The 26,291-nt window shown below is 43.8% G+C and overlaps 1 protein-coding gene across 1 annotated transcript; it reads left to right on the top strand.

Moving 5' to 3' along the window:
* Positions 1-14,264: 14,264 nt before the first annotated feature.
* Positions 14,265-24,425, top strand: LOC115153140 (synaptopodin 2-like protein). The gene is made up of 4 exons (XM_029698229.1): positions 14,265-14,591; positions 17,382-17,533; positions 18,816-19,558; positions 21,478-24,425. The coding sequence occupies exons 1-4, from the start codon at positions 14,490-14,492 to the stop codon at positions 24,171-24,173; spliced, it is 3,693 nt and encodes a 1,230-aa protein (XP_029554089.1). The 5' UTR covers positions 14,265-14,489; the 3' UTR covers positions 24,174-24,425.
* Positions 24,426-26,291: the final 1,866 nt, after the last annotated feature.

The raw sequence follows: 26,291 nt of genomic DNA, 5'->3' as shown, positions 1-26,291 counted from the left end.
TGCAGTACAGTTGATACTCATTGCTATAAATGCTAAAAATCCAATCTTACTGAAACATATCACTTGTTGGCTTATTTCTTTGTACTGGTACAGCTCTACTACTCACACCACTGCTCTCAGGATCCCTCCCTCCTGACCCATCTTCCTCTACTTCCTTCACTGCCTCAGCATATGACAACATGGTTAACATGGTTAATAAAACAATCATTTTTATATAATGGATGGTCAGTCCTTGCATCCATAGCTCTGTCTATTAATCTGAGAGTGTTTTTTTTTCCAAAACAGAGGTGGGGCAACCTTTTTTGTTATTGTTTCATCTGTGGATTTGCCCTTTAAACAGCTCAAGATATCAAAGTGTCACTAACAAAAATGTAAACAATAGGCCTGTAGGAAATGCAGCATATGGCTTTCATTTTTCACATGTAAATAGCCCTTTTCAGTAGTGATCAAATCGTGCCATTCCATGAGAGCAGCATTTATTTTTCAACTCGAATCAATGAGCCCAATCAGTCCTCCATGACAACAAAGTAGGGCTGTTAAGTAAGTCCTTCGTTTTGGGGTCATACTCAGGTAAAACAATTTGGCTAATCTATACTTCCATATTTCCAAGATTTTTTCTTGAAGATCAAGGGGTATAACATTTATTGGAATGACTGCAATTCTGATAAATGTTGGTTTTTAATGTACAATATAATTTAATCGTATTATTATATGTAGTAGAAAGCGATGGGTTAGAAGAAGCCTACATAACCAACCCATAAAGTAAAATTTAACATCCATATATGGCCAGCTATGTAAACTTTAACATTGATTTATCCAGCAATAGATGTCGTTCAATTGGTAACATACATTTTTGTCTTCTTCTAATGCTTCTTAAGAGGAAAGTAATCTAAATGTAACGGAATGTAATCAGATTATGTTAATGAGTTTGGGTAATCCAAAAGTTACATCACTGATTACAATTTTGGACAGGTAACGGATTACATTTAGAAAGTAACCTACCCAACCCTGTCTACATCCCATAGTCCCCACCTCTTCCTTTCCTGACCGGTGCATTACAATACAATTGCCTCATCTTACTATTAGCATCCCACTCCCTTTGCCAAAGATCCAGCCCTTTTGCCCGGATCAAGAACTTGACTTCTCTCTGGCTCAGCGAGAGCTGAATATCTACTCCTTCTCTCCTCACAGCGCTCTTAGCCACCACATCGGCCTTCTCATTACCCTCCTTACCCACATGGACGGAAACCCAGAAGAAGCTTACCACCACTCCCATCCTCTCCAATCCCAATAACAGCAACATCATCTTCACAAACAAGTCTGTCATATCCGACCTGCCCATCCTCACACTACTCAACACTGCCGCCGAATCAGAGCAGATCACCACTCTGAGTGGTTTCACCTCCTCCACCCATCTCAAACCTAGAATCAGGACCGCCAACTCGGCCGCATACACTGACACATAATCCGTTGACCGCTTACATACTCTAAGATTGAAATCTGGGATGTACACTCCTGCCCCCACCCTAACACTGACTGGATCCTTTGAACCATCTGAATATATCCTTAAAAATGAATAAAAACGGATTATCTATATATCTCTCCACACATCGTATCACGCATCTTCCTACAGTTAACTTCAATATGCTCAACATCTCTTCCAACGTAAGCCTCTCATCAAACCACATACCTAAATACACCCAACCTATATCCTGTCCGTATATTTGCAGCCTAACATCTTTAACCTTCCTCCTAGAATACACCAAAAAGCAGGACTTGGCCATAGACATCCTAAACCCCCATGTTAGAGACCAATCTTCCACAACTTCTTGCATCTTCCTCATCACATTTTTCACATTCCCATCTCTCTTCCATAAAAAATACACAACACTCATCACCTCTTTTATTTTCAGGGCCTTAGCTATCTCTGTTCTAACTGTCACCAGGGCATCCATGGCAGACATCCCTCTCCTGAACCCACTCTGTGCTACGCTCATCAAACCCTTAAGAATGGCCCGGACAGTCCCCGGGAGCTGGAGTGGTGTCACACTTTTTCCCCATCCCATCCCTAGCACAGCTGATTAAACAAATTGCATTCATGATTAGTTGATTATTGGAGTCAGGTGTTTTAGCTGGGGCTGGGGGAAAAATGTGACACCAATCAGGCCCCTGAGGACTGTCATGACTCTCCTGACAGTGGATCAAAGGACCCATCAGCTAGGCAAATGCTTGAAGATAGCCAGAACCCCTCCCTCCCACAGAAGAGGGGAAGGGGGGGCTGTGCCAGTCTTGAAACCTTATCACTGGGTTGTATATTTAGAGAGAACTTTCTCTTCCTTGCCCTGCAGTATTGGAAGACTGAAATTCCTTTGTTACAGAGAGTGTGGCCCGCCCTAAAACTCTAACATCAAAAGATTGGACATTGGAACATTCTTTCTGAAATCCAAATGTTTGGAATGGTTAGTGGGGATCTAAAGAATAATCATGTCAGATTGTTTATTATTTTGTGATGTCATTAAGGATGGTATAACTGAATAACTGTATCCCTGAGGGTATACACATTCTAGTTGTCAGGTTTGCATCTAAATGTTGTATAAAATATATGATTAAGTATGATAATACTTTTGAGAAGATAGCAATGTGATTTTAGCCTTCTAAATTAGATAATTGTTTTCCATATAAACTTGTGACAAGTTAGTAACCACGCCCAAGTGAGCACAGACATTGTGTCAGCGTGATGGAACACCCCCTTTTTACCTGAGTATAAAAGCCTTCGTAACTAAACTTCCATGAGTCCAGCCAACATACAGCGTGAGCTGAATGTGACAAATGGTTTAAACTCTACAGACCAGAAAACATGAGACGGTAGTCCATACGTTTGAAATGGTGAAACTCTGAAACTCTCAATCTCTACAGAAGAAGAAACTCACTAGACCGTAGCATTTACCAGTCTGTAGCTGGCATGTAAAGTAGTCTAGGACATTTGACCAAAGACAAGAGGGTGAAGAACAGATCCCTCTCAGACAACCATTCATAAATCTGAAGTAACTGTTCTAACAACCACTCCACTACCAGAGAAGCTCTACAAAGGACATTGTGACCTCTCATGGACAAACCAGAGTTTTATATCCCTTGACAACTTCACCACTGGACCCATCGAGTTCAACAGAGATGGACGACGATCAAGGACAGCTCTGCGTAAATATATATTGCATTTCTAATCTGAATGAGCGGGGGTTAGGGTGCTAATTATTAATGGTTCCGTGAGCGTAGCTTCCAAATGTAACAACGATAGTTGACTCTCCCTTTCCCTCTCTTTCCATCCCTCCATCTTTTATAACCAAACGGTTATGCTTTTGTTAGTCCACTAGGGACCTGTTTTCATTGTATTACATTAGTAATCAATAACCTATACTGTGTGTGTTTATGTATTCTGTGTTATTATTTAGTTAGTTAGTAAATAAATAATTAAGCCAATTTGTGTATTGCTGATTCATCAATAAGGTTAATGTTCTTGCAGATATCAAGGAGTATGTGACATTCAGAATGAGACTGACGAGGTAATGATTAATCAGTGACTGTTATCGAGATTTATATCTTCCAAGAGTTTAATTCGGGAGATGGTAACTTGTTAAACAACTTTTCCCGTGGTGCCCCAAATGCCTAATGAGTTAATTGTTACATTATTAATTTAATCGAGTAACAATTAAACATAGTTAATTGATTTAATAAATAACAGTCATCACATTAATGCAAGTCACGTCATGACAACTTGAGTTGCCCACCCCTGCCCTAGAGTCTAAGCTAACACATGGAATTGTTTAAAGATGGTCATATTTTAATTTTAGGAATCATTTCGATATCAATTTTTTTTCTTCTAAATTATTTGATGAAACATTGAATTTGACCTTACCGCTATTAGCCTATAGAAACACATTAAATAACAGATTCATACATTGAAAAACAGATAGTAAAAAAAATCACAAATCTAAAGGAAGTTATTTTTGAAGTGTTTGTCCTATATCTGAGCGATATAAGAAAGATCAGATTATTTTTAAATTGACACATATTTAACACCTTTTTTAGGCACTAAACTACTTCCAAATATACTTACATAATTTTTAAAAACTGGTACAGGGCTACCTTCAGACGAGTCTTGTATGTGTTCTCACCTTTCAATACTGGGTTCATATTAACGTGTAGCCCAAACTGTTCGGACACTTCAGACAGAAGTTGGCATATCTGTGGTACCAACTTCAGACATGATCATGTTCATGAGAGTCTCATCTTTCCATAGAGGGGTCCTAATAGTTTCTAGGCCAACCGTTCAGACACTACAGACATTTTCGTGAGAAGGTCAATTTTCAGGTCAGTCTCATGGTCTGACAAACACCGCTGTAGCTCTTCCAACTTTCACCACAGATGCGGGTGGCCGACATCGGCGGATGTGGTGGATTGAGACGCAGCTCATGCAAAAAAACAGACATCTCTAGCTGAATTTGTGGGGATTTTTAAATTATGCTAATTGATATTCTTCAGAACAAAGTTGACTACAAATACAAAGTTGCCATTGTCTTTGCAATTGATACAAACAAGTAACGTATAAAAATATGCTTCAAACGTGTTCCATCTGCTCCTGCCACGCCCTCTACTTCTCATCCTCCGTCTTCCTAACCTGCCGCCACTCCCCCAGTGCTCTCTCCCTCTTCCTCTGTGTGTGTGTGTGTATGTGTGTGATTGTGTGGGCGGAGCCAGGTATGCTGGAGGCAGAGCAGGTCTACACCAGCTGCAACCTGTTCCATAATCAAGACCTCTACAAATACTCAGCCCTGCCACTTCCACGCTGCCAGATCGTAACCTCTGCTCAGTCAGTCTGCGGTTTTAGCAGTTTGTTCCTGATTAGAGCCTGTGTTTGTGTTATGCCTATTTTCCCTTGCCTGATGCTGTTTTCCTCTCCGCTACAGTTCTGCCCGCTCTGACTTTGGCCCCTGTCTCCAGTCCCACGTCTCGTCAGTCCTGTTACTCTGTCCTGGACCCCCCACCCCACTGCATCCTTGGATTCCTCTCCGGACCTGCTTACCCAGTCCCAACTCCCCTCACTCCAGCCTCAGCCTCTGCACTTGGCTTCCTGCAACCCGCCCGAGCTTCCCCTGGCCTGCACCCCATCCTCCACCTGTGTTTCAATAAATACCTTGTTTACCTCATCCCAGTCTGCTCTTGGGTTCACCTGTTCCACTCTGCATGACAAAATGAAAACCGGATATGCCTATTTCAATCATATTCATGTTCAGTCAATTGAGTTATATTTTGCTACTTTCTATAATTTGTCTCAATTTATTTCATGATGTGTAGCCTCAAAATTCAAAAGGCACTCTCACATCTGAGCTATAGTATCTTTGTTGCAGGTACATGATAATAAAGTATGTACTTTGTATGTATATTTAGAATATTTATGAAATGCACATTGTTATATTTGGTAACACATGTTTATTTTTCTCTTGACTACAACATTTGATGCACTGAACGGATGTGGGTGGAGCAATGTCTACGTAAGGTTGCAAATTAAAAACACTTACAAAAGCTCTGACAAACGCCTTGAGGCCAATACGTAAGCTTAATAAAGAACAGTGATACTAGCAAGGACAGTGTGCAGGTTTCTCTTTTCTTTCATGATTTGTAGCCTAACGTGGGCAATGATGTGCCAAATCGGTGATTTAGTGCATTTTTATTGGGTAAGCATTACATTAGAAAAAGCCGTCCTCAATATTTGCAGCACTAGGTTGTAATAGGAGCTGATCCGTAGTCAGTATTGTGAAGTAATTATAATGTTAAGTTAAGATTTGAATGGAGAAAGCTAATCCGTGAGCAGCGCTCCCTTTCTTTCGACACTATCAGTACCGACACATGCTCCAATGACACACTTAGCGACTGTTCTCTTTGCATGGTGTTTTGGAAAACGCATGTTACATCTTCGGTCGTTGTAGTAAAGATGCATCTTTAAAACACTTGTAAGCCTAAATTCCATCGCTATTGGGAAACCGGGCCCTGGTATCTTGGCCTCCCATCCCCACAGCTCCCGCCCAGCACAGTCAAAGCTCTTCTCTGTCCTGTCACCCCCAGCTATGGAACCCTGACCTGTTCACCGGACGTGCTACCTGTCCCAGACCTGCTGTCCCAGACCTGCTGGAACCCTGACCTATTCACCGGACGTGCTACCTGTCCCAGACCTGCTGTTTTCAACTCTCTAGAGACAGCAGGAGCGGTAGAGATACTCTCAAAGATCGGCTATGAAAAAGCCAACTGACACTTACTCTTGTGTTACTGACTTGTTGCACCCTCGACAACTACTATGATTATTATTATTTGACCATGCTGGTCATTTATGAACATTTGAACATCTTGGTCATGTGCTGTTATAATCTCCACCCGGCACAGCCAGAAGAGGACTGGCCACCCCTCATAGCCTGGTTCCTCTCTAGGTTTCTTCCTAGGTTTTGGCCTTTCTAGGGAGTTTTTCCTAGCCACCGTGCTTCTACACCTGCATTGCTTGCTGTTTGGGGTTTTAGGCTGGGTTTCTGTACAGCACTTTGAGATATCAGCTGATGTAAGAAGGGCTATATAAATACATTTGATTTGATTTGATGGTAGAACGAGCTTCCCCCTGAAGCTAGGACAGCAGAGCCACTGCCCATCTTCCGAAAACGTCTGAAACCCTACCTCTTCAAAGAGTATCTTAAATAAGACATGTCAGTCTTATTATCCCCCCCAAAAATGTAATAAATAAATAAAGCTTGCACTTGTCTTTTCCTTTCATCAAAACATTTTCTATACCTTCAGGGGTCCTAAAATTCTAAATCAAATGGCTAAATGATCAATTTTATGACCATCTTTAAACAATTCCATATTTTAGCTTAGTAGATATTGAGATCTAAGGGCTTAGACCTAGGCCTACTTAAGATGAATGCACTAAATGTATGTCGCTCTGGAGCATCTGCTAAATGACTCAAATGTAAAATGTAAACCCACAGTGCCCCAATCTCATCCTGGTCAAAATGACCTCATCTTTCCTCTGCTACCCCACATACCCCCTCACACCCCTTACAGACCCCTGGATGACAAAAAAAGTGCTGTCCCCTTTTCTCCTGCTCCCACTCTATCTGACACTTCCATATGACGCGCTAAATGCATGAAGACCAATCTGTAAAAAATATCAAATAAAATAACAGGAGACAAAAATCATAACAGCCATAGTTGTTCCAATAGAAAGCATATGGAACAGGAGGACATTAGGGACAGGGAGAGACAACTGACCACGTGAGACTGTAATCCCAACCCCAATCAGCAGAGGGTGTGATATGCATTCAACATTCGATAAGGCCTGCTCTCTGCCAGGCTCCAGTTAGTGATCTGAGCAATGGAGACAGCTGCTGAACACAACAACCAAAGAATAAGCTATCATTGGTAACACAAACACAGCACTGTTGATAAAAAACAGCTTTGAATAGATAGGAGCTACTGTGGGGGATAAAGATAATTCAATCCACATCAATAGGACTTAAAGGCTTTATTTTACACTAGACCAGGTAGTGGAGAGTGGGGTAAGTTGAGCCATTTTTTACATTCAGCATCACTCCGTCAAAGGAAATATAGTATTCTTTCGAACAAAGATATTGTATAGACATATATTTCAGGATGTTGTGTATCCCTGGTAATAATCAGAATTCATGTATACGTTACAGTTTTGAAAATATAGCTATTCCCCAAAAGATTGTCTCTTGGCACAAACTACCCCGGGTATGGGGTAAGTCAAACCACGGGACAGGGTAAGTTAAGCCGCCTACACATTTCTGTACTGAATTAAATATTACCACTATCTTTTTAAAACCATGTCTATCTTTATTTCCCAAACACAAATCAACAATCATAATCACATTTTTTGTCTTTTAATAATTTTAAACATATTTTTACACAGGCTAAACACCAAACAAACACTGTCGTTTTTTAAAACTCTTTTAACATAGGCCCTGTTGTTTCTTCTTATCTCAGCGACAATGCTTTGCATTACGCCTGGGAAGAAAACACTTCAATTTGCTCAACTGGCCATTGGCTCAACCATTGCTTCAACTTACCCCATGGCCATTGACTCAATTTACCCCAAGGCAAACATTTTGACTCTATTAGCCCGCACAGCTACAAGAATGCACTTTCATGCTAGGTTTAGGACCCCATATTGAAGCCTATATAGACCCTAACTGATGCATAGATAAAAGTGTCATGAAACCTTTGACTTGGTGAAAATCATTTTTTTTTACCCAACTTGCTTAATTAACACGTTTTCCATGTGGTTTCTTCCTTCACAGACTCCATGAAATGATGACCTCTTCCTAAATATTTGGTCAAATTATACATTTTGAGTACGTTTTCCTTGAAACAAGCAGTGATTTTAGCATGTAAATCTTGGGGGGGGGGGGGGATGCATGCCAGCAAAGCCACTATACAACACAACACTAAACAATACATTAATTGCAGTATAAAGGTGACAAATGGTGCCCACAAACTGTTAGGGCCTAGATAAAGCTGTTCCAACAGCAGAGTCCAAACAGCAGAGTCCCAACACCTTCCCACGGCTACACCTGGCTTTCAGCAGAGCCTTGTCTGGCAGTGAAACAGTTCATTTAGCCTCCTTTACTGCCTTTTAAAAAACGTAGCTGATATGGCAGACTTGCTTTAACAAATGTGGTTTCTACTGACAATTGACATTTACAAACTATGGCATAAGGGGATGACAAGCGGATAAGAGGCAATCCGTAATTTCGATTAAGACATTAATGAGCAAGCTACGACGGACGTAATCAATATAACTATTTGTTCAGCACTTTTTAAATGTACAGTGACAGAATTCAGAACATGGGCAGTTCTTACAGTGTACTCCCTGTACAGGTCAGAACTGTAGGATAAATAAAGGGGGCATATAAACAGAAAATGAAAGCGAAGCACCACCACTACTATTGGCAGCACTGTCAAACCTGTACAAAACACTAGCCAAACATGCTCACACCGGGCCACGAACGATAAGGGAAAGGGGGATACCTAGTCAGTTCTTCAACTGAAATGTGTCTTCTTTTAACCCAACCCCTCTGAATCAGAGAGGTGCGTGGGGCTGTCTTAATCGACATTGGGTTAACTGGGTTAACTACCTTGCTCAGGGGCAGAATGACAGATTTTTACGTTGTCAGCTCGGGGATTTGATCCAGCAACCTTTCGGTTACTGGCCCAATGCTCTAACCACTAGATGTATTTACAATACCGTGTTGGGGAAAATTATTAGGATGAGGCACATGGGTTACTAACAGCGTACTACACAACATACACTTAATATTACTTTCTTAGCCACAGCAGCATACAATACATTTTTGGACTCACCTTGCGAAGGTGGCGCAGCAGTTTTTGTGGGCATATTTTGTCATTAAACTTTGTCACCAAAGTATGGCATTCTCTGGATTTATGGTGGGAATTCGGGGGGAAAAACACAGCCACTCCATTGAATAGCAGGCGGTTAGTGGTTTCTTTGCAATGCTTGCAGTTAGCCACTGATTCCTTCCAAACGACTCCTTGTTGAATTTGCAATTTCCAACTTGTTGTGTAATCTTTATGTCCAATGGCCGATGAGCACCGAAACGTTTTATCTATTATTTCTCTTCATTTGACAGGGATTAAAAAGGATTTGCTAGTAGATTGTCGACTTGATGACAACTGATGATGACTGCTAGCTAAGACCTTAAAAGTAAGATATTTACGTGATCAGTCCAATCAAAGCTACTGTACATATAACGTGATTTGACATCATTTTATCTGTGGCCAATGACCTTGAGCCTTCTTGGAAGGGCACTTCTAATCTAAGTCTATGACAGGACCCAAAGGGCTCACATTCTTGATGTCTACCCTTACTAAAGGTGGTGACGTAGTGTCCCCATGAGTGACAGAAAACTGAGCCAATCACGGTGCAGTGCTGAGCCAATCACGGTGCAATGTTCCTATTTCCTTCTGGCCTGCCCCACCACCACAGAAGCACTGAGCTAGGATGATACACCTGCATTTTGGAGCTGCCTGTTTGTATGCTGTTTTATTAACTCAAGGATATATATATAAATAAATATAAATATATATATATATATTTATTTTACATTGTTTGCCAACTGATATGTGACCCGTATTAATGCCAAAATAACATGCAAAACAGGCAAGCCCCCCCCCCAAAAAAAAATTAATATATACAGTACATATATACATACAGTGGGGAGAACACGTATTTGATACACTGCTGATGTTGCAGGTTTTACGTAACTCAGTAGAGAGTTATCCATCCTTGTAACTGGGTGTGGTAACATACAGTATGTCTAAAGGTTAGTAATGATGTTAGGTACAGTGGGAGTTTTTGTAAAAGGGCTTCAAAAATTAAAACATAGCAATGTATCAACCTACGTGGCATCAAAGAAGGCCAACCAAGTTTCTGGTAGAGAATGCAGTAATGAGTACTAAAACTGTAGTTCGTATTTAATGAAGTGGCAGCTGCATTTATATAGATGATATCGGCATAGTCTAGGACCGGTATAAACGTCGACTGAATAATCTGCTTTCTACTATTTAGCGAGAGACACGACCTATTAACTTTCTCATCGATATGCTTTTTAAAAGACAGCTTTTTGTCTTTTCAGATCCCCAGATATTTGTAAGCAGAAGACCCAATCAATATGGGCACATCCGAAGTCCTTAAACCATCTGAGTCATTTTTATGTGCTCTAGAGACAACATATACTTAGTTTTATCTGCATTCAATACACATTTCAGGTCAATAAATGTTTTCTATAAAACAATCAAGGCGGACTGTAGTTCAGATAGAGCCTTGTCAACCGTGGCGACAATAACATTCACAGTAGTATCATCGGCATTCCAGTGCAGGTTACAATTTATTTTACAGACAAGTCAATATTGTTCATGTAAACAGTAAAATATACAGGACCCAGAATCAACCCCTACCCCCTTTCGTTATGTCACGAAAACCTGATTTAAAGGTAGACTCAGCGATATGACGTAGATGCAGAAAGTAAACAGCATAGTGGGTCAATTTCCGCAACAACTAACAGCGTTGAAGTGCAAGGCTCAACTTCTCCGCTATTTTCGTGCCCTGGCTACAACACTGTGAACAACAGGAAGCAACCCTGTGCAAATGCGCAGATACTGACTGTGTGAGACCAAAGTCTTGCATCTCGCTCATCTCAATATCTATGGTGCTACTCGTGACATCGTTATTCCGTTGAGTCTACCTTAAACACCATCGGTAGATACACATTGAGTTCTATCTGTCAAGTAACTATTCCACCAGTTAGATGCAGTCTGAAATAGGCCAATTGAGGAAAACCTCTGAATTAGCAGTGAGTAATGAACAGTATGGAAGGCCTTTGACAGGTCAATGAAAGGGCAGCACAATTTTGCCTTTTATCCATACAGTTAACCACATCATGTATAACTAGGGATGTAACAGAGATAGTGCTATGACCTGGTCTAAAACCCGACTGATGTACATTTAGAATACATTTCCTAGATAAATGAAGCGGTTGTCGAGGGGTTGTTGATGGATTGTGTATGTGTGCCATTCAGAGGGTGAATGGGCAAAACAAACGATTTAAGTGCCTTTGAACGGGGTATGGTAGTAGGTGCCAGGCGCACCAGTTTGGGTCAAGAACTGAAAAGCTTTTAGGCTCAACAGTTTCCTGTGTGTATCAAGAATGGTCCACCACCCAAAGGATATCCAGCCAACTTAACACAACAGTGGGAAGCATAGGAGGTAACTTAAGCCAGCATCCCCGTGGAACGGGGGGATAAAAGTGTCTGCTAAGTATGCCATGTAGAATACGCTTTTATCCGAAGCGACTTATAGTTATGTGAGCATACATTTTACGTACGGAAAATCACATTGTATGATTTTTAAGTAATTAATATGCATTTTATTGCATGACATAAGTATTTGATCACCTACCAACCAGTAAGAATTCCGGCTCTCACAGACCTGTTAGTTTTTCTTTAAGAAGCCCTCCTGTTCTCCACTCATTACCTGTGTTAACAGCACCTGTTTGAACTCGTTACCTGTATAAAAGACACCTGTCCACACACTCAATCAAACAGACAATAGGCAAGCAGCTTGGTGAGAAGGCAACAACTGTTGGCGCAATTATTAGAAAATGGAAGAAGTTCAAGATGACGTTCAAATACCCTCGGTCTGGGGCTCCATGCAAGATCTCACCTCGTGGGGAATCAATGATCATGAGGAAGGTGAGGGATCAGCCCAGAACTACACGGCAGGACCTGGTCAATGACCTGAAGAGAGCTGGGACCACAGGCTCAAAGAAAACCATTAGTAACACACTACGCCGTCATGGATTAAAATCCTGCAGTGCACGCAAGGTCCCCCTGCTCAAGCCAGCGCATGTCCAGGCCTGTCTGAAGTTTGCCAATGACCATCTGGATGATCCAGAGGAGGAATGGGAGAAGGTCATGTGGTCTGATGAGACAAAAATAGAGCTTTTTGGTCTAAACTCCACTCGCCGTGTTTGGAGGAAGAAGAAGGATGAGTACAACCCCAAGAACACCATCCCAACCGTGAAGCATGGAGGTGGAAACATCATTCTTTGGGGATGCTTTTCTGCAAAGGGGACAGGACGACCGCACCGTATTGAGGGGAGGATGGATGGGGCCATGTATCGGGAGATCTTGGCCAACAACCTCCTTCCCTCAGTTAGAGCATTGAAGATGGGTCGTGGCTGGGTCTTCCAGCATGACAACGACCCGAAACACACAGCCAGGGCAACTAAGGTGTGGCTCCGTAAGAAGCATCTCAAGGTCCTGGAGTGGCCTAGCCAGTCTCCAGACCTGAACCCAATAGAAAATCTTTGGAGGGAGCTGAAAGTCCGTATTGCCCAGCGACAGCCCCGAAACCTGAAGGATCTGGAGATGGTCTGTATGGAGGAGTGGGCCAAAATCCCTGCTGCAGTGTGTGCAAACCTGGTCAAGAACTACAGGAAACGTATGATCTCTGTAATTGCAAACAAAGGTTTCTGTACCAAATATTAAGTTCTGCTTTTCTGATGTATCAAATACTTATGTCATGCAATAAAATGCAAATTAATTACGTAAAAATCATACAATGTGATTTTCTGGATTTTTGTTTTAGATTTCATCTCTCACAGTTGACGTGTACCTATGATAAAAATTACAGACCTCTACATGCTTTGTAAGTAGGAAAACCTGCAAAATCGGCAGCGTATCAAATACTTGTTCTCCCCACTGTATATATATATTTTTTTATTCACCCACCTGGTGTCCGAGGTCTAAATCAGTCCCTGATTAGAGAGGAACAATGTAAAAATGCAGTGGAACTGGCTTTGAGGTCCAGAGTTGAGTTTGAGGGCTCTAGGGCAATTCAGAACGCTGATTGAGGACCTTATTACTGATGAATGTGTTGGTTTTTATGACTATGTTTTCTTTGTGCTTGCTATTTGTAATTATATTTTGATGTGTGTATTTCTGTAATTTTTGTAATGCAGGGCTCATCTGTGAAAGAGACCTTGGTCTCAGTATGACTTCTTGATAAAATAAAGGTTAAATAGAAAGAAAGTTAAACTCTGCTGTCTTAGTGACAGGACAACTGTGCAGTTAGAACCTCCCCTCACTCACTCAGGCCAGGATTTCTCTGTGTAAGCAGACACAGGTCTCTCACCCCCTCCTATCTTCTCCTTTCCCACCTTCTCTCTCTCTCTTTCTCTCTCTCTCTCCCTCTCCCTCTCCCTCTCCCCCCTCTCTCTCCTTCTTTTTTCCTATCCCTCTCCCTCTCTCTCTCTCCCTCCCACTCTTCCCCCCTCTCTCTCTCCCTCCCTCTCTTCCCCCCTCTCTCTCTCTCCCTCTCTCTCTCTCTCCCCCCTCTCCCCTCTCTCTCTCCCTTTCTCTCTCCCTCCCTCTCTCTCTCTCCCCCTCTCTCTTTCTCTCTCCCTCCCTCTCTCTCTCTCTCTCTCTCTCCCCCTCTCTCTCTCCCTCCCTCTCTCTCCCCCTCTCTCTTTCTCTCTCCCTCCCTCCCTCTCTCTCTTTCTCTCTCCCTCCCTCTCCCCTCTCTCTCTCTTTCTCTCTCCCTCCCTCTCTCTCCCCCCTCTCTCTCTCTTTATGTCAGCTCCTCCAGCCTGCAACCCTATCAGCATTGCATTGCTCATACTCAGAGTGTGTGTGGGTGTCAGTGGGAGAGTGTGTGTATGTGTGCCCAGGTGCCAGAGTAGGGGCTGAGAGAAGTCAGCTCCAGGACATTATAGCTGAAGGAGAGTGGACAGAGCTCTCTGAGGGGGCCCTGACAACTATGGAGCAAACGCATTGAGGGCCCCCCCAGAAAGACAAAAAGACAGACAAACGGACAGAAACACAAAAAAAGGGGAAGGTATCACACAATAATGGTGTCAGAAGAGGTTATAATCACCTTGTCCGGTGGAGCACCATGGGGCTTTCGTCTCCAGGGGGGCGTGGAGCACCAGAAACCACTTCAGGTGGCCAAGGTATGGCTTCAGTGAAAGATAGGATGGTAAAACTGTTACAAAGGATACGTTCTGAATAATTGCAGAAAAAAATGGTGGTTGTTCATTTTTTACGATGACAGTGCATTCTATGATATACTTTATGGAGTCTGGAATTAGTGGGATATAAAGGGTTGTGAATGTGGTTCAGATGGAATATTGGCTGCCACCATGGGCAGGGGCCAAAAGGCCTGAGGATGACTCATGTGTCTGTTCTGGAATGGGTCTCATGTGTAGACATTGGAGGGATTGATAGAGCTGTTGAACTTTAAAGTTCTACTGCTTGGAATGTACCCATTAAAAAATATATATATATTACACTATGATCTAAATACTATAGTATTACTATATTTATATACTATAGTATTGACTGTAGTGTTGGAATATGGGGGAGGGAATAGGCAGGGTATATGCAAATTAAGTACTGTAGTATTTACTATAGTTTAAAAAAGTGGTGCTTTTGCAGACTTTTTAGCATATTATACTGTAGTATTTACTATAGTCTTCTACAGTATACGACAACATTCTATAGTAAGTAATTCACATGATCGAGGGATACTACAGTGTGTAGTATGGTATTCTTCAGTTTACTACAGAATTCTATAGTAAGTACTGTAGTATTCTATAGTAAACTGTAGTATTTTTTCATGTGGGTATGTAGCAACCCCTCTCAACCTCCCATGTGGTATGTTTTTTCTTTAATCACCTTTCATATCAGTAGTCAGATCTTGGGCGATTAAGAAATAGTGTGTTTCTATGCAGACATATCATTTCATGTTATGTGGATTTTGATCATGAAGCGCTAATGACATGGGGAAAAAATATCTAGCTGTAAAATACACATGAAGTACTGTTTTCCATAAAGCTTTTGGTGCATGATCCCGCCGATATTGGACAGATCAGGGTCATCATTTGCAGAAGGTCATCATTGGCACTCGTTTCTGAGTGGCTGGTTCTCAGTCAGTCACTACACACATTCACAAGAGGTTATTCAGTTCATCAAAGTTGTCATAGATACTGTACATACAGCATATCAGTTCACAGTTCAGGAAAGATTTACATCAAAGTATTTCTGTTGGATCTATTCTCTGCTCATCTGAATATAAGTCCTTCTAGATAGGTTATTTTAGTGCATACAGTATACACACGCACACACAAACACAAACACACACAAACACACACTGAAACAATATTTACTGAGTGTTAACTGAGAATAATATGCTTTTCAACCTGGCTATTCTGGGTTGAGAGGTGACTCACCAAGGTGTGTGTTTCAGCCTAGTGAAGGTTGTATTCTTTGCCAGTGCTCCAAAACAAAGACAAAATACTCTATCTTCACACACATCAATGTAATCATTGATGTATCCAGTTTCTACCAGAGTTAAAGGTTCTTATAGGTCAGGGGTATTCAACTCTTACCCTACGAGGTCCGGAGCCTGCTGGTTTTCTGTTCTACCTGATAATTAATTGCACACACCTGGTGTCCCAGGTCTAAAGCAGTGCCTGATTAGAGGGGAACAATGTAAAAATGCAGTGGAACTGGCTTCGAGGTCCAGAGTTGTGTTTGAGGGTTCTAGGTCATGTAGCCTCAACATGCACACACTCTTGAGATCTCATAGATTGCATCAACACGACGGCCGTACCCTACTTCCTGAATTGCATAATAGAGAACAATATTATTAGTAGAGCCCTTAGAATAATGGTTCCTCAAAAATAGTAGATCATAATCCAACATGGAGGTGAGCTGCACAGGAGTTTAGGACGTCAGCTCACCTTATCTGAACAGACAGCTGTGTCTGTGGCGGCCAATCTAAAAGCGTATGACCCCTGACCTCAGAAATGGAGGCGGAATAATCATGTTAGGTGTGTGTGTGTGTGTGTGTGTGTGTGTGTGTGTGTGTGTGTGTGTGTGTGTGTGTGTGTGTGTGTGTGTGTGTGTGTGTGTGTGTGTGTGTGTGTGTGTGTGTGTGTGTGTGTTTGTGTGTGTGTTTGTGTGTGCACATGTGAATCTGCGTGTGTGTGTTTTGATACAGGGGCAGCAGCCAGGAGCTAAGACCACAAGGTGACTGGTTGACTTATTAATGTCCCCTTCCTCAAGTAGCAACACAAAGTCAGGGCCACTTTGATAGGGTTAGCTAACTGGGGCCTGTGATATAATTACGGGTCAACAATGTCAGCCCTGAATATTCTTATAGTGATGAATTGGGTTGAACCCTGTATACCCGGCCTCAGATCCAAACATTGAACACATGCACAGTATTTGTAGCCATAACATATTCAATATGCAGATGTTTTCAGTATCATATCCTAGAGTAACCTCTAGGGGTCTAGGATAAATAAATTCCTCTGCAATATACTAGGTACTACACAACTTACATGTACACAGTATAATAGCATAGGACTGGCAAGCTGCTGCCTATCGGTTGACCCTGTACACAAATAGAGGGAGAGTGCATTGGGGGAGTAGAGGTGCTGGCTGGCATTTCCCTGATAAAGTGGGTTTCACTTCTGCCACAGGTTGTGGGCAATGTCTGTAGCACGTCCAAGCTGTCAGAGCAAGTCATCAAGACTCGACATCAAGAGCGGCATTGTCATGTTCTCCATGCAATATCACTTTTCAGATAAAAGGAGAGATGACAGAGATAAATAGTTAGAGATGGAGAGTGATGGTTAGAAAAAGAGATCGTAATGAAGAGAGAGTATCGTAATGGGTGCTGTTGGCAGTCTCACATTGAATACTGTGTGTAATATTTTGTCTCTCTGCTGGTGTAGGTGCGTAAGCGCAGTAAGGCGTGCAGGGCAGGACTGCGGGAGGGTGATGAGCTGGTGTCCATCAACAACCAGCCATGTGGAGGTCTGTCCCATGCCCAGGCCATGACCATAATGGACAGCTCCCCAGGAATACTGCACATCCAGGTCAAGAGGTCAGAGAGCAATTACATTCATCATTGATGGGTACACCTGTCTGTCAAATAACCCTGCTGTTAACATATTGTTTTACATACTATATTAGCATTAAGTGCTACTCCATCATTAAGTTTTACTCCATCTTGAAGTGCTACTCCATCATACAGTTTTACTCCATCGTGAAGTGCTACTCCATCATTAAGGGCTACTTCATCATTAACTTCAGGATTGGTGGGTCCCCTACGGGATGGTTGAGCTAACGTAGGCTAATGCGATTAGCATGAGGTTGTAAGTAACAAGAACATTTCCCAGGACATAGACATATCTGATATTGGCAGAAAGCTTAAATTCTTGTTAATCTAACTGCACTGTCCAATTTACAGTAGCTATTACAGTGAAAGAATACCATGCTATTGTTTGAGGAGAGTGCACAGCTTTGAACATGAAAAGTTATTAATAAACAAATTAGGCACATTTGGGCAGTCTTGATACAACATTTTGAACAGAAATTCAATGGTTCATTGGATCAGTCTAAAACTTTGCACATACTCTGCTGCCATCTAGTGGCCAAAATCAAAATTGCAACTGGGCTGGAATAATACATTATGGCCTTTCTCTTGCATTTCAAAGATGATTGTACCAAAAAATACTAAGGAAAGGTTGTATTATCTTTTACCAGATCTATTGTGTTATATTCTCCTACATTCCTTTCACATTTCCACAAACTTAAAAGTGTTTCCTTTCAAATGGTACCAAGAATACGCATATCCTTGCTTCAGGGCTTGAGCTACAGGCAGTTAGATTTGGGTATGTCATTTTAGGCGAAAAATTGAAAAAAAGGGGCCGATCCATGAGGTTTTAAGTTTTACTCCATCATTAAGTTTTACTCCATCATTATGTTTTACTCCATCATTACTTTTTACTCCATCATTACGTTTTACTCCATCATTAAGTTTTAATCAATCATTAAGTTTTACTCCGTCATTAAGTTTTGCTCCATCATTCATTGTTACTCCATCATTAAGTTTTACTCCATCATTACATTTTAATCAATCATTAACTTTTACTCCATCATTAAGTTTTAGTCCATCATTAAGTTTTAACCATCATTAACTTTTACTCCATCATTCATTTTTACTCCATCATTAAGTTTTACTCCATCATTAAGTTTTACTCCATCATTAAGTTTTAATCAATCATTAAGTGCTAAACCATCATTAAGTGCTACACAAATAGGGTAAGCCAGAACAGTATGACCAACAATAGTTAAGTAACCGTGTTGTGAATTTGCTCCTACAGGGCGCCGGCAGGCTTCCAGTCCGTGGTGCTGTTGACCCGCGCCCCATCACCCCGTATCGACAAAGAGTACCGAGCCACCCTGCGCGCCATGTCTCCCTCCTCCAGACTGCACCACACAGCCACTGTCATGGAGGTCCCCCATGGCAGGTCCTCCCTCCTATCCCCCATGGTGCGCAGAGGCCTCACCTCGCCCCCAGGCAGCGAGGCCTACTATGGAGAGACAGACAGTGACGCAGAAGTGGCGGCCAACGAGAGGCAGAGGAGGCAGAAGCACAGAAATCCCATCAACTTACCCGGAAAAGCCTTCGGTAGAGCCTCCCCGGAGGGAGGGGAGACCTCAGAGTTTAGCGGCTATGACAGTGCCCCAGATGCCCGGGTCTACCCAGGGCTCCAGGGCCACGGGTTACTGGATGGCAGAGGAGGGGGGGAGGGCCTGCCAGGGGTGGCCCGCAGGGAGGTGATCTACCAGCCCCCTCCAGGGATGTGGTCCTCCCAGACCTCCACAGAGACATCCTCCATCATCTCCTCGGTTGAGGACCAGGTCTCAGGGCAGGACAGAGTGTTGGAGGAGGACAGAACCTTCCAGGAACCATCCAACGTTGTCCCACTGGTGTCACCCGAGAGGGCCAAGGAGGCCATGCAGCTGAGCTCCCGTAGGCAGATGGTGCCCATGGTGGGGCCTATAGACACCCCTCTGGACGAGGAGCTCTGTGTCACCTACATGGACAAGGCCAAGCAAGCCAGTGAGTATACAAATCATGACCCATAGGGTGATATGGGATTTGTTACTGTACAAATAATTAGTAATGTAATGGCTAGTTGAGGGTGGCACTGCATAACAAATTACATTGTCCTCTCAGGTAAAGGCAGTGTTCCCCATGAGACAGCATTAGTCTGCATGGGGCCCTTTTAAGAGGACAGAGGCGGTCCCTTCTATGTAGAACAGGAGCTATATTTGTCCCCTGGTTCAGTTGCCCGGTAACCTGAGCACTGCATGTATGAACTGGGAAAAGCATTTCCATGCAGCTGCTATCTGGTATCAAATAGCAGAGTCCTTCTCCCCTGTCTCACTCCCTCTCTGACCACTTTCATATATCACTCTGTCCTCCTCCACTATATTCCCCTTTCACGTTCATGTCTTGCTACATCTCGCTAAGACTGAAATAAAAAACAAGGGTACGTTTAAGAAAAACATACATATTCACATGTATATGTAAGACACATGTAAAACAGAGTAAACAAAATATAACATTCCATTCATACACATATGAATATACAAAATACATACACACGTGGTGTCTTTGGTCGGATGGTTAGGCATCAATACACCAATAGCTAATAATAGTGAGGCGGGGTGCCCTCTGCTCTGATCAGTCTGTCAGGCAGCTGATGTATGGACCAGTGACCTGGGCTAACAGCTGAAGAATGCATGTTTGTGTATCAGAGATTACGAGGTTTGCTATGGGATGACGTTCCGTCACAGATGTTTCAAATGCTCCACTTAGTCCAAAGGAACACAGAAATGTATGGTTTTAAGATAAGGCCAAGAACGGATCAGTAAAAATTAATCAATTATGTTGGTGTGAGAAAACATATCAGCCACTAAAACTCATTTCGAAAAGCCACCTGAAGCAGGATCACATAAGTAGTTGGAATCTTTTGAGTTTGTCAAGCAATAACGATTCCTAGACAGATGGATTAAATGGCAGATTAAAGGGACATTCCATACATAAAAATACTTTGTTACAATAACAGAGAATCTCTGTTATCTACAGTAGAGTATATGATTATTTCATACTTTATGCCAATAATAAACTCCTGACAAAGTGCAGAAATAGAAAATATTTACAACATGTCCACCTGTCAGTCATAAACTTCAGGACAGGGAGGGCTGAGACTATTTGAAGATGTTGCTTTTTAAGAAATTAAAGGAATAAAATGTCATTAATCCCTAGGTGTCCCTAATTACAGGTTCGCATTCACATGTCCTGTTCAGGGACACTGCTGGTGACAAATTAAATAACAACTCCTTACATAGTTGGGCACATTGGGATCATAGGTTTAGCCTCCCTATGCTAAGAAAAACCATAACAAAGTAGTGGAAATGTACAACCTCTGCCTAGGAGATGGGACTTTCCGTTAACACTTTCCATTAATGCTATTTGGTGAAGTTAGAAGCTGGGAACTAGGGATTTTTCCTTTACCTTGGTTAATGTGAAAAGCCTGTGGCTTGCCAGTCATTTTACCGGATGTGCTCTGGTAGCATCTTAGAAGATGGATGCTTGTTAAAGACTCTCCCGGCTGTTTTTAGAACCTGATGTCATGCTGAGTTCTCCATTTAAAGGTTACATCTGGTCGTTCATCACTGGTAAAAAACAAATCCCCCTTTACTGTCGTCAATGCATCAAAGTCCACCCTATAAAAGACTATCCCCTGATCTTTTTTGTGTATATTATGTTAGATTCAGTTCCAATTTAAGTTAATCAGTTCAGATTAATTATAACTCCTATTAAAGAATTGAATATAAATTTCATCCAGAGCTTTTAAAAAAAATTTGCGACTGGACTGAAACCGGAAATGACCATAACCAAGATGACATAGAAACAGTAATGGCATTTCTACAGACGTGCCCACCCTAAAACATGCTCTCTGACCCCTACAGAACTGAACCGGGGTGACACGGTTCAAGACAAAAAGGTGAAGGAGGCCAGAACCAAGTGCCGCTCTATCGCCTCCCTTCTGACAGACGCCCCCAACCCCAACTCCAAGGGCGTGCTGATGTTCAAGAAGCGCAGGCAGCGCTCTAAGAAGTACACACTGACCAGCTTCGGCAGCGTGGACGAGGACATGCAGCACAATTCCCCAGAGGAAGATGGTCTCTTCCCAGGAAGCGAGTCGGAGTTTGATGAGGATGGCTTCTCGGCCGCTCCCGACACCACCTGGGACAGTGACTACCTGGATGCGCTGGAGAAGAGGGCGACCGCAGGTGGAGAGCGAGGGGACGGGGCAGAAGATGCCCCCAGTCCCGGCCTGAGTGACATCTCTGGGAAGGGCGCCCAGCTGTTTGAACAACAGAGGAAGAGGGCGGCTGAGCATGCCAAGAAGGTGGCTGCCGCCCAACCTCAGATAAGGACCCAATCACCGAACCAACCACAGATCCAGGAGCAGCCTCAGCCATATGCACAGAGCCAGCCCCAGCCAGAAACACAACCACAGATGTACCAGCCTCAGCAGCCTATGGCACCACCGCCCCCTGTAGCCTTCCAGGAGGAGGCTCGGTCTGTGGCAGAGAGGCCTATGGCACCGGCCCCAGCTGCTCCTACTGCCTACAGCATGGCTAATGGAGACGTCGCCTACTCTCCAGTGAGCACGGCCGGCATGGTGATGTCACCCCTGACTGTGGCACCCAACCCAATCACCACCCAAGTGTCGATCTTAACCACTCACATACCTCCACCCCAAACACAGCTGCCAGAACTCTCCTCCAGCTCTGTGCTCAACAGAACAGCCCGCCCCTTCAACCCAGGGTTCGTGACCAACCGAGCCACCACCGCTCCTGTTGTGTTCCGCCCCGTCGTCACCAAAAGCGCCCCGCGCCCGGCGACCTCTGTGTCTATTGTAGGACCTCCCTTCTCCACCTCATCAGAGCCGCCTCCAAGTGGTAATCCCGCCTTCTTCTCTCCCCCGTCCTCTGTGTCCAGAGGACCCTTCTCCACCTCCGCCTCAGCACTGGCCACTCATCCCCGTCCTGCCTTCTCTGTGGAGAACCTGGCAGAACCACCCATGCCCTCTGTTCCACAGGCTTCCTTCACAGCCATACCTCCACCCCCAGCACAATTCTCAGGTGGCCCCATACCCCCACCTCCAGGATCATTTGCCAATGTACCCTCAATTCCACCTCCATCACCATTCTCAGGTGCACCCATTCCCCAAACCCCAGTCTCAGTGGCTCAATCAGCCCCAGCTCCAGTGTCATTTGACCCCATACACCAACCTCAAGTTTCTGTTGCCCAGATGCCCCAAGCTTCTGTCTCACTTGTCCCACTCCCAAACCCCACAACCCCAACACCTATACTCAGATCCCCCATGTCCAAGGTCCCACCTGCCCCTGGTGGTCGTACCGGCATCCTCCTGGAGGCTCGTCGGTGCAGCGGCAGGAGGCCCATGTTCCGAGTCCCTGCTGAGAAGAAGAACTCTCCCAACCCTGACCTGCTAAACATGGTGCAGAACCTGGATGACAGGCCCCACTACAGAAGCTACTCAGAGAGTGTGATGGGCTTTGAGTCAGGTGCAGAGGAAGACCAGGGTGCTGAAGTCTGCCGGGGAAGGATGCCTCCACTGGTGGCCCCCAAACCCCGTGTCATCCACGAGGCCCCTCAGATCCCCCAGGAAGAAGGCAAGGGTGCTCAGCTTTTTGCCCGCAGGCAGAGCCGCATGGACCAGTATGTGGTAGACACCCCACAGGAGACCGCCTACCGGCAGGAGGTCACCCACCCGGGGGTCGAGCCCCAGGATGCTCCCAACCCCAATATCAACTCACAATGGAAGTTATCCCCCAACATCCGCGCCCCCCCGCCTATCGGCTACAACCCTCTGCTGGCCCCCTCCTGTCCTGTGGGGCCACAGAGAGATACCAGCAGGTCTGACAGGGGGGACTGGGGAGGCAAAGGAGGGATCGCCTTTCAGAGGGAGGGAATCAAAGCTCTGGATTTCATGAGAAGGCAGCCTTACCAGCTCAACTCAGCTATGTTCGGGGGTAGCGTTGCCAAGCTGTCGGCGATTCCCTCCTACCAGGATCAGAGACAGCAGCAGGAAGGGTACACTACTATGGTGGGCAGCACCATGACCCCTCCCAGACAGATCCCAGTCAAAGCGGCCCGTGTGTATGAGATCAAACGCTTCTCCACACCCACGCCCATGTCAGCCCCGAGCCTGGCCCCCACCGTGATCGCTCCTCGCTCAGCCACAACGCTGGGAGAGCGCCTGACCCGCTCCGATATGATCTCCCCAACCCCTACTCCTCTCTCCCCACACCCTGCCCCTTTCTTTGCCCCAGCTCCTGTCTCTGCCCCACCTTCCGTCCTTGCTCCTACCTATTCAGGGGGCCTGCCTGGGCTGCCCAGAACCAATGTTACCCCTGTCCGCAACCCCATCCCCATCCCCCACCAAGCACCCTATCCTGGAGTGTCCTACAGTGGGCTCCAAGGAGCCAAGCAGTTTCAGAGTGCCCCTGAGCTTAGTTTCCTTGCTAACCTTCCCACTCCCCTAAGGGCGAATGCCATGCAGGCGCCAAAACCCCGCTTCATCGCCACCAAGGTGGGCGTCCAGCCGTGTGTGTGGAGACCAGGTGCCATGTGATCAGGTGGGAGTGGGAGACCATGTCTGTCACTAAGAACTGGACACATCTCAGCCCTAAAACAAATATCTGCAAAACAATAAAGTAATAAGGTGGTCAAATACTGATCAATGAGCTTGTTCAGTACCTAACAAAAATGTTTTTACGAGTGCCTTGCAAAAGTATTCATCCCCCGTTTTTTCCTATTTTGCTGCATTACAACCTGTAATTTGAATTGATTTTTATTTGGATTTCATGTACTGGGCATACACAAAATAGTCCAAATTGTTGAAGTGAAATGAAAAAAAAAACTTGTGGAAAAAATTACAAATGGAAAAGTGGTGCTTGCATATGTATTCACTCCCTTTGCTATGAAGCCCCTAAATAAGATCTGGTGCAACCAATTACCTTCAGAAGTCACATAATTACTTAAATAAAGTCCACCTGTGTGCGATCTAAGTGTCATATGATCTGTCACATGATCTCAGTATATATACAACTGTTCTGAAAGGCCCCATAGTCTGCAACACCACTAAGCAAGGGGCACCACCAAGCAAGTGGCACCATGAAGACCAAGGGGCTCTGCAAAACAGGTTAGGGACAAAGTTGTGGAGAAGTACAGATCAGGGTTGGGTTATAAAAAAAATCTAAAACTTTGATCATCCCACAGAGCACCAATAAATCCATTATTAAAAAATGGAAAGAATATGGCACCACAACAAACCTGCCAAGAGAGGGCTGCCCACCAAAACTCACAGACCAGGCAACGATTAATTAATCAGAGAGGCAACAAAGAGACCAAAGATAACCCTGAAGGAGCTGTAAAGCTCCACAGCGGAGATTGGAGTATCTGTCCATAGGACAACTTTAAGCCGTACACTCCACAGAGCTGGGTTTTACAGAAGAGTGACCAGAAAAAAAGCAATTGCTTAAAGGAAAATTAAGCAAACACGTTTGGTGGTCACCAAAAGGCATGTGGGAGACTCCCAAAACATATGGAAGAAGGTACTCTGGTCAGATGAGACTAAAATGTAGCTTTTTGGCCATCAAGGAAAACGCTGGCACAAACCCAACACCTCTCATCACCCTGAGAATACCATCCTCACAGTGAAGCATGGTGGTGGCAACATCATGCTGTGGGCATGTTTTTCATTGGCAGGGACTGGGAAACTGGTCAGAATTGAAGGAATGATGGATGGTGCTAAATACAGGGATATTCTTGAGGGAAACCTGTTTCAGTCTTCCAGAGATTTGAGACTGGGATGGAGGTTCACCTTCTAGCAGGACAATGACCCTAAGCATACTGCTAAAGCAACACTTGCATGGTTTAAGGGAAACATTTAAATGTCTTGGAATGGCCTAGTCAAAGCCCAGACCTCAATGAAATTGAGAACAGACCTCAATCAAATTGAGAATCTGTGGTATGACTTAAAGATCGCTGTACACCAGCGGAACCCATCCAACTTGAAGGAGCTGGAGCAGTTTTGACTTGAAGAATGGGCAAAAATCCCAATGGGTAGATCTACCAAGCTTATAGAGACATACCCCAAGAAACTTGCAGCTGTAATTGCTGCAAAAGGTGGCTCTACAAAGTATTGACTTTGGGGGGGTGAATAGTTATGCACGCTCAAGTTTTCTTTTTTTGTCTTATTTCTTGTTTGTTTCACAATATAGTGCACCTTCAAAGTGGTAGGCATGTTGTGTACATCAAATGATACAAACCCCCCCAAAATCAATTTTAATTCCAGATTGTAAGGCATCAAAATATGAAAAATGCCAAGTGGGGTGAATACTTTCGCAAGCCACTGTATTAAGTGTGTTGGATTATAATAATTTGAAACCCTCGCTAAATGAATGGTTGATTGCTGAAACTCAGAAATGTGTTTCCATTCATTTGATTCTTTTCAACCCTTTTGTTTGTGCAGTAGAGGTAATTGGCTATCAACGTCACTAAGAACTAGCCTCATACGAACCATCCTGATCTCGCAAGATCAGGATGGTTTGCATGAGGTAAACTAAGCACTATGATAGACTTTAAATCATAGTCATCCATGTGATTGCAGTCGTAAATAAGCTTGCTTGTCGCACATGCTGTTGCTGACGTGTTTGTCTGGTTTGTCTGTTGAATCATTGTCTATCAG

This window comes from Salmo trutta, chromosome 18 (genome assembly GCF_901001165.1).
Source record: "Salmo trutta chromosome 18, fSalTru1.1, whole genome shotgun sequence".
Classification (NCBI taxonomy): Eukaryota; Metazoa; Chordata; class Actinopteri; order Salmoniformes; family Salmonidae; genus Salmo; species Salmo trutta.
This window is presented reverse-complemented; position numbering and strand designations above follow the sequence as displayed.